We start from the raw sequence: 15,983 nt of genomic DNA on the forward strand, positions 1-15,983 counted from the left end.
TGAGTCAAGAACTGCAACACTGCTGAGTTTTTCATGCTCGACAGTTTCCTGTGCGTTTGAAAAATAGTCCACCACCCAAAGGGCATCCATCAAACTTGACACATCTGTGGGAAGCATTGAAGTCAACATGGGCCCGCATCCCTATGGAAAGCTTACGACCTAGTAGAGTTCATGCCCCGACGAATTGAGGCTGTTCTGAGGGCAAAATCAGGTGCACCTCAATATTGGGTCGGCAGGGTAGCCTAGTGGTTAGAGCATTGGGCTAGTAACCGAAAGGTTGCAAGTTAAAATCCCTGAGCTGACAAGGCAGTTAACCCACTGTTCCTAGGCTGTCATTGAAAATAAGAATTTGTTCTTAACTGACTTGCCTCGTAAAATGTAAAATATTAGGAAGGTGTTTCTAATGTTTTATACACTTAGTGAACTGTATATTATTTCACTACAGAGTTTAACATAAACACATTTCCATCCTCAATTAAGTATTGATTTTAGTACAGTATGCACATTTTATTTGAACTCGTCTATAACACTCAGTATGACATAAGTTCCTCCTACCCACCTAACACAATGTTGTGGAAAAAATGACTGTGCCCTCCGTCAAATCTAAGTTCGGTTTTGGTTGAAAGTTGAAAAGACAACTTTTTCAGGTAATTTGAAAATACATATTTCTCAGGTCATGGAAAATATGTATATTTCATATCGCTGAAAAGACGACTATACAAAGATGTCCATCTATGTTCGGTTTTGGTTGAAAGTGAAAGTTGAAAATACGTATTTATTTTGGCAATTTTTTCAACAACTTGAAAACAACTTCATTTCAATGAACTTACAGCCTATACACATGAACGCAGTATACAGAATTTGTCTATGAACAATTTTATTAGCAATCATACATCACTCCAGTATTTACACACAGTATTTCTTTACAACAAGTGCTTATTGTCTTTATTCCACAGTAATTGGACTAAAACAATGCAGTCTTGCCCACTGGGCAAAAACTGGTTGAAAGAACATTGTTTTCACAAAACATCATTTCAAAATAAATCAATGTGATGAAGTTGAATCAATGTGGAACACTGACTGGATTTGCAAAAAGTCATCAAAGTAAGGGAATTACGTATTTATTTCACTCAACTTTTCACCTAAATCCTATATCATGGTGAAATGTTTTGTTGAATTCACCGATGGTTGACAAACTCGACGTTGAACTGTCGTCTGTGCCCAGTGGGAACTGACTCAGTAGATGTCATTTAAAGGTATAACAATCCAATGGAAATCCCTGTTGTTAAACTGAAAAACCTTGATGAAGAGTCTTTCTTCATGCTTACCACAGGTCCTACACGATGAGCCAAGCTGTGAAACAGTCCAACAGAAATGATTTGAGTACCATGATGTCATAGATATTTTATAATATCCATAAAGACATTGGCCTGAACTGGCCTTTTGCACTCCATTGCAACCGGTCTGTGTTCGTTCACTCTCCTTCACAAAAAGATTATTCATAGCTCGAAATATGCATGTCAACCTGTGATGTGGCCAATAATCGGATTTGAAGTGTACAAAGGGAAGAGTTCAGGGAGCATTCCAGTTCAACTGCAAAGCAAGAGATCAGAATAGAGATGCTGGTTTGAAATAGATACTTGTCTATCTCCACAATCCCCTGCTAGACCTACTAGTTTGGCAGGCCTGGGAGGGTTAGAATTCATACGTCACATGATATTATCCACTGATTATCCACTGAACAGATGAACTGATGAAATGTTGATGAAATGTTGACCGCATCTGAATTTGACTTTGAAAGGCTTCCAATACTGTAATAAGAAGCAGTTTGTTCCGAAAAAGCTAAGAAATGACCCTCGCCAATGTTAAAAATCACCTGGTCTGCCTGCAGGATAGGCTATCCTTATGCCTATGCCAGTAGGTAGCTCAGGTTACTTGTGCTACACTTTGAGGCCTTCTAAAAAAGGCTGGAAAATAATGGCATCTTGAGGATAGAACATTTTCTTTATGCAGGTTAAACATTTGCAATACTCGGTGTGTACAGTAACTGTCCAGCCTTTCCAGTTTTCTGTGAAATATACTTAATTGCAATATGAGTGGAATAGTTTTCCTTCCCAAAAATGGTAATTAGGGTGCAACTCCACCCTTAAGGAAAACATATTTTTTTCAGAGAACAAAAAAAGCTAAGTTTGGTAAGATTTAGATGTGTGCGTACTGGCTATCCTTATGCAGAAAAAAGTTCAGTGACTAAGAGGGCAGAATTAATCGTTTTTTGTTGTTCAATAAAGACTGAAACCGAGTCTACAACCCACACAAGTGGCTCAGGTAGTGTAGCTCATCCAGGATGGCACATCAATGCGAGCTGTGGCAAGAAGGTTTGCTGTGTCTGTCAGCGTAGTGTCCAGAGCATGGAGGCGCTACCAGGAGACAGGCCAGTACATCAGGAGACGTGGAGGAGGCCTTAGGAGGGCAACAACCCAGCAGCAGGACCGCTACCTCCGCCTTTGTGCAAGGAGGAGCAGGAGGAGCACTGCCAGAGCCCTGCAAAATGACCTCCAGCAGGCCACAAATGTGCATGTGTCTGCTCAAACGGTCAGAAACAGACTCCATGAGGGTGGTATGAGGGCCCGACGTCCACAGGTGAGGGTTGTGCTTACAGCCCAACACCGTGCAGGACGTTTGGCATTTGCCAGAGAACACCCAGACTGGCAAATTCGCCACTGGTGCCCTGTGCTCTTCACAGATGAAAGCAGGTTCACACTGAGCACGTGACAGACGTGACAGAGTCTGAAGACGCCGTGGAGAACGTTCTGCTGCCTGCAACATCCTCCAGCATGACCGGTTTGGCGGTGGGTCAGTCATGGTGTGGGGTGGCATTTCTTTGGGGGGGCCGCACAGCCCTCCATGTGCTCGCCAGAGGTAGCCTGACTGCCATTAGGTACCGAGATGAGATTCTCAGACCCCTTGTGAGACCATATGCTGGTGCGGTTGGCCCTGGGTTCCTCCTAATGCAAGACAATGCTAGACCTCATGTGGCTGGAGTCTGTCAGCAGTTCCTGTTAAAGGAAGGCATTGATGCTATGGACTGCCGTTCCCCAGACCTGAATCCAATTGAGCACATCTGGGACATCATGTCCTGCTCCATCCACCAACGCCACACCACAGACTCTGCAGGATTTGGCGGATGCTTTAATCCAGGTCTGGGAGGAGATCCCTCAGGAGACCATCTGCCACCTCATCAGGAGCATGCCCAGGCGTTGTAGGGATGTCATATAGGCACGTGGAGGCCACACACACTACTGAGCCTCATTTTGACTTGTTTTAAGGACATTACATCAAAGTTGGATTAGCCTGTAGTGTGGTTTTCCACTTTAATTTTGAGCGTGACTCTAAATCCAGACCTCCATGGGATGATAAATTTGATTTCCATTGATCATTTTTGTGTGATTTTGTTGTCAACACATTCAACTATGTAAAGAAAAAAGTATTTAATAAAAATATTTCATTAATTCAGATCTAGGATGTGTTATTTTAGAGTTCCCTTTATTTTTTTGAGCAGTGTATATATATATATATATATATATATATATATATTTTTAAATATATAGATATACTGTATATATACAGTACCAGTCAAAAGTTTGGACACCTACTCTTTCCAGGGTTTTTCTTTATTTTTTACAATTTTCTACATTATAGAATAATAGTGAAGACATCAAAACTATGAAATAACACATATGGAATCATGTAGTAACCAAAAAAAGTGTTAAACAACAAAATATATGTTATATGTGAGATACTTCAAAGTAGCAACCCTTTGCCTTTATGACAGCTTTGCACATTCTTTAGCATTGGGTTAAATCTGGGTTACAGAGTGTTTCTTGGTAGTCTTAAACAAATCTACTTTGAAACAAAAGTATACACCTCACACACATGGTTATGAGCATAAACAAAAGACGACACCTGTACCATGTCAGATATAGAGTTCAAATGTATTTCATTTGGAGTTTGCATCCCAATATTAAACTTAATATACATGACAGATAACTGAAATGGAACAAATCCATTTGACATAGAAACACCATTTGAAATAAATACATTTGAAATAATTATAAAAAATATTAATAATATTCCACCTATGAGGCCATAAGAGGGCAATTTGTCCAGTGACTGCAGAAAAGGGCTACATGTGTTCAATTGCTTTCATTAGCTTATTCTCTTACTGCCCAGAGTTTTAGACAAAGGTTTAGCCATCTTGAAATTGAGAACATTTCCAAGAACAAATCCAATAACTTTATTTTCAATAATCAAATTTCTTCTTAACTTTGTGCTTAAGGAGAAACATAAGAAATAACGCAATAACATTTCAAATAACCTTTTTGAGAAAATAGCAACTTTGCTTACGGAAATAAATGGCAGTTAAGACATTTCTTTGGAAGAAAGTTTTGTGAATCTGGGCCCTGGAGTTTATGTTGTTACAATGCAATTATAAACATACATTTTGTTTGGAGATTAACATTATCTTTGATCAGTTGCAGCTACAGTATTGGATTGACTCATTTGACATACTGTATTATAAGGCATTTATTCAACCTCAATATAAACCTAAGAAATCTACAGGCATATTAAAAATAATATTCGATATTAATACATTCAAACCATACCAGTAAAGAAATTGGTTGATTTCAAAAGACATCATTTAAATAAAAGATTATCAAGATTTTATAACTATTTTAAGATGCTCGAAAAAGCTATTCCTTTAAATAAATTATAGGATCGTTAAATATCACAAGGGGAGTAATTCATGTCACCTACTAGACATATATTAGCCTATGCCTATTACACAAGAATGATATGTGTAACTTTCTGCACATCAGTCATTACTTAAACAGGTTTGACTGGGTAAACAACATAGATTACATTATAGTAGTAGAAGTAAACTGTGGCACACCTGAAACAAGTCTCACTCTCATTAATAGGTTGGTAGATTAGCAACTGAGATGATGACCGGGACATTGCCTTCGTATACTAATAAACTAGACACTAAATACAACAACAACCAGACAACACTTTAGGCTATAGTGGAAAATGCATGCACTATACAGTACATGTGGTATGCACTGTCTAGGCGCAACATTTTTCACCATAGTTTAGTATAAAACTGTTGAAATAGGTAGTGCTTTTAAGGCACACATAAAGAATGGTGCCATGGTCATGGTCAGTGACATCGAATTCAAGTCCGGCGATGCTCTCAAATGACACCAATCCAATGTTAGAGCTTCTCTTTCAACTGTTTGGTTGCTGACCCTGACACTTCCAGGTCTGGCTCATTCAACTCAGTGACATATGCAGTGTTTCCTTCAACATTGTCTCCTGGAACAACAGAGACGATACTATTACTGTTAAAGAACATCTGAATCATTGGCGGTGTAATGTTGAATAGACAAAAACAAAATGGCGTCAGAACAGCTCTTACGGTGTTTGAGGTAGGAGAGGTAGGTGTCCCACCCCAGGGTGATGACATTGACATAGAGGACACGGAACTTAGGAGGCAAGAAGTAGAAGTTGATCATCTGTGCCGCGGGCCAAACACACCAGTCCGCCTTGAATGAAAAGGAGCACAAACAAACTCTGAGAACTAGGAGCATCAACCGGGACAGCAATAGTACAGTTCAGTACAATAGGCTTGGGATTCTTAATCAAACTGTTTCTCATACTCTTAGCCAAACTGTTCCACTAACCTTGTAGAACTCCCAGAACTTTTCTTTGAATTCCTCTAACCCCTCAGATAGACTTTGACCCTCCATCTTTCCCATACCTGGAGAAAGAAAGTGACAATAAAGACAAAATACATAAAGATTGCCCCGACAATTCCCATTCTCTGCAAACTGTCCAAGTACACATTAATTTCAGTATACTGAAATGCTGACTTCTTGAAAAAAACACATCAATATCTCACCAATGAAATACCATGCTCCCATGGTCGGTGATGCAATCAGCTGATCAGTGAGGACTTTCTTGGTGACAGCAGGTAAAGCGTTGCCGAGAAAGAACTTATCCAGCCACTGGTACCAGTAGTGCATGAAGGGTCCCATTGAGCATCCCACTGCAAACATGCAACCTGCAGAGGGCAGCAGTAACACAGCTAAATGAAACGTTCTTTGCAGTTAGTGAAACCCATAACTACTGCATAGAATGTTGGAAAACATAATAAGCAAAAATCATGTCAACATAAAGCATATCATTATACCTATGGTTTGGAATATTATAGTTGAAGTTCATTGTGTATGCTTTGCATTTTTATTTCGGATAGGCTACTTTGACTATGATTGGCTCTCTTGCCCCTAGCACATTGTTCATTTCGCTTCAGAACTTATTTCATACAAGGTGGAAACCAGGCTTCTTATCGGCTGCTGTCCTTGGTCGTGGACCTTACCTGTTCGCGTCCAGTCACGTGCCTTCTCCGGGACCCTCCGTGTCTCTCTGGTTTGCTGAATGATGTCGCCGGCGGCAAGCATACACCCACAGCTCACAGTATTGGTTACAATTAGAAACCTGCCTTTGAAAAGCGGCTTCCAGTAACCAGCAATCTTGAAGAGAAATGCTCTGCTCGACTGAGGAATCATGATTCTTATTCCAACGACATAAATCCAATTCAACTGGTCCACTACGGCACTATAAAAGGTTCAATATCGTATATATATATTTTTGCAGTACTATCGAAGACTGCGGCTATCCATACTTATATAGGCTGCTATATCAGTTTATTTCATCAGGTCCCCTGACGAGGCCTACCTGCCCTTGCCAAGCGCAATTTGGTTATGTGTCAAATGCGTAACAGGGAGGAGTTTGAGGACATCATACTCGCTAAAGCTGCGCAAAAAAAACAACAAAAAAAACTGAAGCGCGAATTCGGATTTCTCAAAATAATTTACGTTAAATTAACACATCAAATAATTTGTATGATAAAAAATACCAAATTAAATCCATAAATAGACCAACATTTAACTGTTTTGACATAAAATAGTAGGCTAGGCATAGAAAGTTGTCTTTCATAAAACACACCAGAAACAATGCATAGAAAATGAACAAAGGTCATATGTCTGCTTTGATTAGAAAGACATTGAGTAAGCAGAAATCCAGACTTCACAGTTTTGTCACTGATTCACTAGGGATAAAGGTGTAAAGGTGGTTTGTTTTAAACAACAAAATGGCTCAATAAAAATGGTACATCCATCCAAAACTAGGTAGGGCCTACGCAACACAAGCATCTCCAGCTTTAGATCAGTGCGTAAGGCCTGTGAGTATGCTACTCATTCTTGAACAGGTAAAATCTGATGTTTGACTTGTCAATAACTCAGCCATCTTTTGACCAATGCCTGAGCTTTTCTCAAACACAAGTTAAGCCATTAAAATGGGCCTACATTCCAAATTTGTGTCATTTGGTCCTATGGTTCATGAGAAGAAGATTTTTGAAGTTCTTTTGCATATTGTAGCATATTAGCCTATGTCCTAATATGCATCTATTAGTAAAGTGTGGCCGTCTCTCAATGCATCAATATTATTTTCTTTAGACTATTTTGATTAGTCCAAATAACACATTTGGAGTGAATCTGACTTTTAGTCCATGAGAACAAGATTTCTTAATGGATTATTTTAAGCATTAGCATTACATAGTCAAAATGTGAATTGTTAATACTGTAGTTTCCTTTGTCTTAAAGATATAAATGCCAAACTTAAAATGGTTCATCATGGTAATGTCTGATGTCCATACAGAGTTTCAAGATGATAGGAAGTGTATTAACAGAATATTTAAATGAACATGTAAAATCTGATTTATCAATAACTCAGTCATCCCTTAACTAAATACCTTAGTTTGAGAAAAGCTAAGATGCACAAACCAAGAGATGCACCATGGGCCTAACAAACAAAGTTTTTCAAAAGGTTTTCCAAAATGTCCAAGATGGAGGAAAATCTATCCAGACGAACCTTATGGGTCCTCGAGGAAAATTTGTTCAGCATTAGGAAAGACGTCAAAAGATTGGCACTGATTGGCCTATAAGCTGCACTGTTATAAGTAGTCTCACTTAAACCCTCCTATCCGCTGCCCCGTTTGACCCAGAGACTTTGTATGTAGGTGTCTTTCCTAACGGTCAAATAATTTCACTGTGTACCCCTACTACCAACCAAAGAATAATCAAAAAGCCTGAAATCTTGTAGCCATCATACTTTCAATCTCATCTTGCATTTTTCTTTCCTACCAGTATACATTTTTTAAAAATTGTGCTCCAATAGACAAACCAAATGATCTTGAAGGACATGACCCTTTATCTCATAATCAGCATTATATAGAAGAACATGGCTCTTTAACACTACTAAATGCGGCACAGGCAGTTCTATTAAACCACCAGGGAAGAGGCCTGTTATCAATGGTTTGACTGCGGTCTCTCCTAGGCAAGACTGAGGCCATACAGAACCATGACAACCACATCAAAGCCTTTCTACTGTAAGAGCCCTCACTCAATGAGGTATTCATCTCCATTACACCACAGCGCTTGTCAAAAAACGAAAGATCTGCTCTCATAGGCTAAACACTGGTCACATTCAACATAAAATGCAGATTAAGTGAAGACAGAGTCATTTTAAAATAGTTAGCTTTAATTTCGTCCCTTCATTAAAAATAGATGACTGAGAGTTTATTTCACACAGCTCATTCCACAGAAGGCTCATTCACAGAGCAATGTGATACAATACACAATGTCCCTTTTCTTGAATATCGGAAGAACTTTGTGATACCGACAGTCAAACCAGTTTAAAACATTATTGATAGTGTGTCAAAAAAGTTCAGATTTACCATCCCTATTTGGCAATTGAAATTGAACACAAAGGCATACGTATTGGTAAGATGTAGATTATTTACTCGTCATGGCAGTAACTTCTGTGTCGTTTCATTGGAGCTGCACCGCAGGCTTCAGGCTTGGGCCCCTAAAGGATAGTATGACATAGTATACTTCAGAAATCAAAGGATGGCACGCTTATCTTTCTTTTTCCTCACAGCACACTCTAGTGGAGAAAGGCGTCAACAAATTCCAACTTCAGAGGGTGACTGAATGACCTATTTTTTCTAGTACAGTATCTGCAAAGGCTAGTCTATACTCATTCTAATCATTTGATCTTAGTCAGTGGTTTTTATAGACAGGAAAACTACGTACAGTGCATTCGTGAAAGTATTCAGACCTCTTGACTTTTCCCACAGTAACGTTAAAAAAAAATGTGGAAAAGGGAAGGGGTCTGAATACTTTCCGAATACACTGTATAGAAACAAGGAAGGAAGAAAGGACAAGATGGATAGGACATAACACTTAAAACTGGAATGGTAATTATGTTCGCCAAAATCTACCTTCCACATGCTACAGATCAGAGTGAAGAGTGAAGACGTTGCTTTCTTCTGAAGGTCATCGGTGTGTTCCTGAAAGAAGATTCCGGATATTACAAATCGAGGCAATAAACTTTGTCGAATGTGACAGACTTTACTAGAAGCCGTCAGCAATACAGTAAACTTGCTGACACATACAACAAAAATATTTTGCCTCAGTGAACTAACCCCATTTATGACAATCCAAGGCACATAGTCGTGGGCTGGTTTTAAGGCACCAGTCTTCACTGCGTTCTGATGCATCAGCTGATTCCCCTGGTCTCCCTTCACACAGGTCATGATGCTGTCCCACTTGGTGTTCGGGTCATAGAGTGCCACACACTGCCAAGGGGACAGGTGGTCGGAAACATTATTATTGTCAATATTTCCAAGTGTCCTCATATTTACAATGCCATCTGGTCATATCTTGTCTTGCCCTCCAGCCATACCTTAGACTACCACATGAGAGCAGAACTCATCATTAATCCCCAAGCACGAAAAGTGATTCGGCATTATACATTTTTGGATTTAATTTCAGCCTCTTTGTTCGTATTTCTCAGGAGCATTTGAATAAAAAAAATAAGGGGGTTGCTGTATATTGTTTGAGGCGTGGCCTTTTCATGGTCTTGTGTTGAGAGAAAGAAGGTAAGAGGTAATATGTCACTCACCTTCTCCCCTGCTTTAATAACATCAGTGGAGGCCTCCATGCAGTAGACAATCTGGAATGCTTTGCTTCCTGTAGCATTCAATATGCAGGTCTGGAGAGAGAAGGAAAGATAAAAAAAAAATTTTTTTTTTAAAGGTGTAAAACAATGTCGCTTTTCCCCCCCGGAACACTTCTTGTTACAGCCCGGTTTAAGCCGGTACTTACCTGCTATTAACTAGGAAGCTATGTGGTGACAATGGATACTTTTCTGGTACTTACATTAAATAATTCAGCTTACAAAGTGAAGCTTGTGTCCATGAATCGCAGAGAAACCAAAGTGTTATCACTATGCAATTATTAGATAAGTACAGTTTTAATAAGTAATTTACAAGTAACTACCTGGTAAACAGTGGGCTGTAAAATAAAGTGATACCAAAATCTCACCTCGATCATGTTGCCGAGACACTCCTCCTCACCGTGCTGGCAGGTGAACTGATACTGCTTCCCATCAAAAGACTCCTGTAGTGAGACAAACAAAAATTATTTCAAACTAAACACAGAATTCCTCAACGCCAATCACTGCTAATTACGTTGTCTAAGCAATATCCAATAAAGTATCATAATACATGAGACGAGCGTCATCATTTCTAGCCTACTGTATAAGACCTACGTGTGCATTTCCGTAGGGCACCAGTGTGACACTCATGATGTCCTGCAACATGGTCCATGTGGGAAAGAGCTGTGAGGTAAGGAATAACCGGCATCCTGGGCACAGACTTTCAAAATACAAATCCACCTGCATGGGCTGCACCTGTGTGTTGGGCTTGGTGGCATTGGCTTCCAGGCACTGCTTCAGAACCTGCCACAAGAAAAGTAAAACGACACACACACACACACACACACACACACACACACACACACACACACACACACACACACACACACACACACACACACAGAATGAGTTAGGTTGAATGTTTAGTAGTCCTAAATATGATATGTCAATCAGGACCTACGGAAGAGAAAAAGTTGATGGGTGTTGATGTTATATTTTAATATTATTTTTCCATGTACAAAAAGATTCACCACAAGTTTCTCATTCCCTCAGTCCATTCTCTATTAAAGCAGCAATCAGGAGTTGAAACACACCCGTTTCAGGAAAAAGCTGAGGGATGTGGCTGGAGAAATTAAACCACACTCAAATTAATGGACATAGCTATGGATGCAAGGACTGACGATCCATGTAATCAAAATTAAAGTTTTCATGCAGTGTTACCAAAACATTCTATCCATTTAATCCCGAGAAGAAACTCGTGAATGTATCTTACCCCACATTCGATGGCTGAGTCTACAGAGGTACACCACTGCGACGGAGAATATGAGCACGGCGTACAATCTACATTTGACCAGATGGTCAAAAGTGTGAGCAGAATAATACCGTTCATCTTTCCTTCAGCACAAGATGACAAACTCTGCCGCCACCCACAAAAAACTAGCAAATATCTAAAGTCATTTAAATTGCGTCGCTTGCCCTCTTCCTTGTTAAAAAGATGTTCGATTATGTGATTGGCTCTAAGTCACGTGACCACCAATAACGTCACTAAGCACCGGCAAGGTAGCGCTATAAAAAAACAACGGTGGCGTAACATTGTAGCCCGGAAAAAAACAGACTATCGGGACCATTTGAAAAAAGGTAGACATTACAGATATCTAGAGACGAGTAACATTGTGCCACATCACGAGTTGGGAATTGTCTTGAAAATGCTTACGTTGTCACGAGTTGTTATTCACCTGGAGATCATTTTGGAGCTTTGTTTCATGCGACTCTTATTGCTGTTCATAGAGATTCATTACCGTGTTGTAAAACGGGCATAACTTAACTGTTTATAATGTATTATAATAATGTCATCGTTATCCTGACTAAATATTGATACCTTTTATAGCCTACTACTTATACCTAACATTCTGAGCCAGTTGAAAAGTTGATACATAAGACAAAACATTTTATAAGCCTTATAATACATATTATAATGAACTGAACATTAAAGGCTCATTCATACATGTACACAATTATTACAAGTTAAGCATCATACCTGCAAGCTTTACCCAGATACATATACAGTTTACATACAAGTCAGAAGTTTGCATACACCTTAGCCAAATACATTTAAACTCCTGACATTTAGTCCTAGTAAAGATTCCCTGTCTTAGGATCACCACTTTATTTTAAGAATGTGAAATGTCAGACTAGTAGAGAGAATCATTTATTTTATCTTTTATTTATTTCATCACATTCCCAGTGGGTCAGAAGTTTACATACACTCAATTAGTATTTGGTAGCATTGCCATTAAATTGTTTAACTTAGGTCAAATGTTTCGGGTAGCCTTCCACAAGCTTTTCACAAGAAGTTGGTGAATTCTGGTCCATTCCTCCTGACAGAGCCTGTGTAACTGAGTCAGGTTTGTAGGCCTCCTTGCTCGCACACACTTTTTAATTTCTTCCCGCAAATGTTCTATAGGTTTGAGGTCAGGGCTTTGTGATGGCCACTCCAATATCTTGACTTTGTTGTCCTTAAGCTATTTTGTCACAATTTTGGAAGTATGCTTGGGGTCATTGTCCATCTGGAAGAACCATTTGCGACCAAGCGTTAACTTCCTGACTGATGTCTTGAGATGTTGCTTCAATATATCCACATGATGCCATCTATTTTGTAAAGTGGACCAGTCCCTCCTGTAGCAAAGCACCCCCACAATATGATGCTGCCACCCCGTGCATCACGGTTGGGATGGTGTACTTTAGCTTGCAAGCCTCCCCCTTTTCCTTCAAACATAACGATGGTCATTATGGTTTCAGTTCTATTTTTGTTTCATCAGACCAGAGGACATTTCGGCAAAAAGTACAATCTTTGTCCCCATGTGCAGTTACAAACCGTAGTCTGGCTTGTTTATTGCCGTTTTGGAGCAGTGGCTTCTTCCTTGCTGAGCGGCCTTTCAAGTTGTGTCGATATAGGACTCGTTTTACTGTGGATATAGATACTTTTGTACCCGTTTCCTCCAGCATCTTCACAAGGTCCTTTGCCGTTGTTCTGGGATTGATTTGCACTGCATCAAAGTATGTTCATCTCTAGGAGACAGACCGTGTCTCCTTCCTGAGCGGTATGATGGCTGCGTGGTCCCATGATGTTTATACTTGCATACTATTGTTTGTACAGATGAACGTGGTACCTTCAGGCGTTTGGAAATTTCTCCCAAGGATGAACCAGACTTGTAGAGTTCTAAAAAAAAAAAAGAAAAAAAAATTCTGAGATCTTGGCTTATTTCTTTTGATTGTCCTATGATGTCAAGCAGAGTCACTGAGTTTGAAGGTAAGCCTTGAAATACATCCACAGGTTTACCTCCACTTGACTCAAATGATGTCAATTAGCCTATTAGAAGCTTCTAAAGCCATTACATAATTTTCTGGAATTTTCCAAGCTGTTTAAAGGCACAGTCAATTTAGTGTATGTAAACTTCTGACCCACTGGAATTGTGATACAATTGTTGGAAAAATTACAGATGTCCTAACTGACTTGCCAAAACTATAGTTTGTTAACAAGACATTTCTGGAGTGGTTGAAAAATTAGTTTTAATGACTCCAACCTAAGTGTGTTAACTTCCGACTTCAACTGTATATTGTTCTAGATATTCACATCAAGGCATGCTTTACATTGCTACATCACTGTAACAGGTTGATGTGGAAAGTGAGCTGTAACAGGGGTTTGATCCACCCACCGATCCTGCGATGCAGAGGCAAGAGCACTACTCCTCTGAGCCTGTCGGAACCATGGATTAAACCAGTTACAACTCACTCTTTCCAAATCAGCCTGTTACATTACTGCAGTCTTCTATAGCTTTAAGGGCCTATTATTGACTGTGTGGAGCACTGACGTCTTGCAATGAACTAAGTGTCCTTTACGAAGCAAGTTTCTCACATTGCCTTAAAAACTACTTCTAATCAGAATGAGGCAATATGAGGTTTATGTCAACATGTTCGTAGTAGTGTTGGGTTGCACAATCAGTCTATCAGTGGCAGTATTCAATTGTAACTTCCAACCAATCATGCCACTGGTGAGTCAGTGTTGTCTTCGCTCAAAGATCTTGGAAGTTCCTCCTTTATGATTAGAAACCCTGCTACTGTTCCTCGTACCACCTGACTGTTCTTACTCAAGAGTCATGGCCTCATGGGCAATGCATACCACAGCAAAAAAAACAACACTCATTTACTGTTAAAGATTAACCTAGCGTCATGGGATCCTTGTAGGGCTGTCGCAATCTTCACTGCAGAGACAAACAGGACAGGAGGATGACTTGAGGATGCTGTGACAGTTGACTCTTTACGACTGGACTACTCTTCTGTAGTCGGTTCTCCTCTAAGGATCGATTGTTGCCTCGGTCTGTCTCTGCTCTCTTGCAAACACCTTATGGAATTGTCTACTTAAAGCCCCAGGAAATGCATGTTTTAATGTAACCCAAACGGAGTCCCCCCCACCGCAATTGAACATATAGTAATAACAAATATGCTTTTCGTTGAACATGAGATAAGTGATTCTTCTGAAATTTGGCTCAAATACAGTCAGTACAGGTTTGATTGATTCCAACCCGTAATGTGTGTCGGCACACATGTTGAAATTCATCCAGAAAATGGCACCCTCCTGTGGTTTAAATGCAATACCAACTGCGTCACACGTCTACCATAGCCTTCAACTGACAGGAATTCAAGAAGGAATTGACCCAAACTATCCTCAGAGTAGGAAAGGCTCCCACTCTGAATTCTTCCCATTTATTCTTGTCGCAGGTTTGACTGAAACTTACTGACAAAAATACACAAGACCTTTTCTTTTTCTTACATCTTTTATAGATTTTTTAAAATCATTTCATCAACCTTAGGAAAAAAACAGTACAGAAGTAAGAGTACCTGTTTGAGACAACTCCAAAGCATGCTGTACACAGAAAACAAAAGAAATAAAAATGTTGCATCTGAATTAAAACAGATTGGGGAAAGAGAGAATAATCATTTTACGTACATAAGGATTGTGCACATCACAACCAGTAGACTCCCACTGGTTCACAGACAGTGCTCCCTCTGAGTTCAATTGCACTTTGGTGTAGAGTAGCTTTATGAGACTGTCCTGTTAATTTCCAGTCACCGTTTTGAAAAAGGGAAAAACTTCACACCACATCTCAGAACAATAAGAATCATATCATACTGTACTTTGTTTTCTCCAAAGAAAGGTTTGTCAAAATGTACTGTACCTGACCTGCATTCTAATGACAGTCACATGATCACATACACAGCCACTTAGGATGAACTCTACATAGAAGGCAGTGTTGGCCAGATAACTTAAAATGTAATCAGTTATGGATTACAGTTACATGAAAAATGATCAAGTAATCAGATTACATTACTCATTTTGAGGAATCAAATGACATATTTTTTTAAATAGTTTAACACCTAGATGTTTTCTAAAAATGTTTAAAGTGCACCTAGTTGGTAGATCATGGCGCTTGGATAAAAGCGTCTGCTAAATAGCATAATTATTAATTTAGCAACATGACTATTTCCAAATTGGGGACCATAATTCACAAGTTCTATATTCTAATGTATTAGAGCAGGCTCCATGCTAATGGTTTTAGTTGGGGCACCCACCCATGATTTGGTCACGCAATAGAGAGAATGTGTAGCCTAATTAACTTAGTCATTCAAAATGCTTAATTAAAAAGGTGTATTAGTATGATTCAAGAAATGCATGTTTAATCTAACATGTCCAAGCAGGAATGCATGGTTCCAGATATTTTGATGTGCAATCTAAACCAGTCATTGTGATGAATTTTGAGTTTGACAATTAGGCAATTGTTATTAGTTTACTGTCACAATAGGGTTCC

At 39.3% G+C, this 15,983-nt stretch overlaps 2 protein-coding genes across 2 annotated transcripts; both read right to left on the bottom strand.

The window, feature by feature from the left end:
* Positions 1-3,652: 3,652 nt before the first annotated feature.
* On the bottom strand, positions 3,653-6,911 carry mpv17l2 (MPV17 mitochondrial inner membrane protein like 2). Its single transcript, XM_064940139.1, has 5 exons — positions 6,437-6,911; positions 5,960-6,121; positions 5,742-5,818; positions 5,477-5,603; positions 3,653-5,373 (listed from the first exon to the last, which is right to left on the bottom strand). The coding sequence occupies exons 1-5, from the start codon at positions 6,624-6,626 to the stop codon at positions 5,273-5,275; spliced, it is 657 nt and encodes a 218-aa protein (XP_064796211.1). The 5' UTR covers positions 6,627-6,911; the 3' UTR covers positions 3,653-5,272.
* Positions 6,912-8,640: 1,729 nt separating this feature from the next.
* Positions 8,641-11,617, bottom strand: LOC135516106 (gamma-interferon-inducible lysosomal thiol reductase-like). Its single transcript, XM_064940151.1, has 7 exons — positions 11,390-11,617; positions 10,732-10,920; positions 10,506-10,580; positions 10,084-10,173; positions 9,605-9,757; positions 9,401-9,469; positions 8,641-8,985 (listed from the first exon to the last, which is right to left on the bottom strand). The coding sequence occupies exons 1-7, from the start codon at positions 11,504-11,506 to the stop codon at positions 8,917-8,919; spliced, it is 762 nt and encodes a 253-aa protein (XP_064796223.1). The 5' UTR covers positions 11,507-11,617; the 3' UTR covers positions 8,641-8,916.
* Between the last annotated feature and the right edge of the window lie 4,366 nt (positions 11,618-15,983).

The sequence above is a fragment of the Oncorhynchus masou genome, chromosome 3, assembly GCF_036934945.1.
Source record: "Oncorhynchus masou masou isolate Uvic2021 chromosome 3, UVic_Omas_1.1, whole genome shotgun sequence".
Classification (NCBI taxonomy): domain Eukaryota; kingdom Metazoa; phylum Chordata; class Actinopteri; order Salmoniformes; family Salmonidae; genus Oncorhynchus; species Oncorhynchus masou.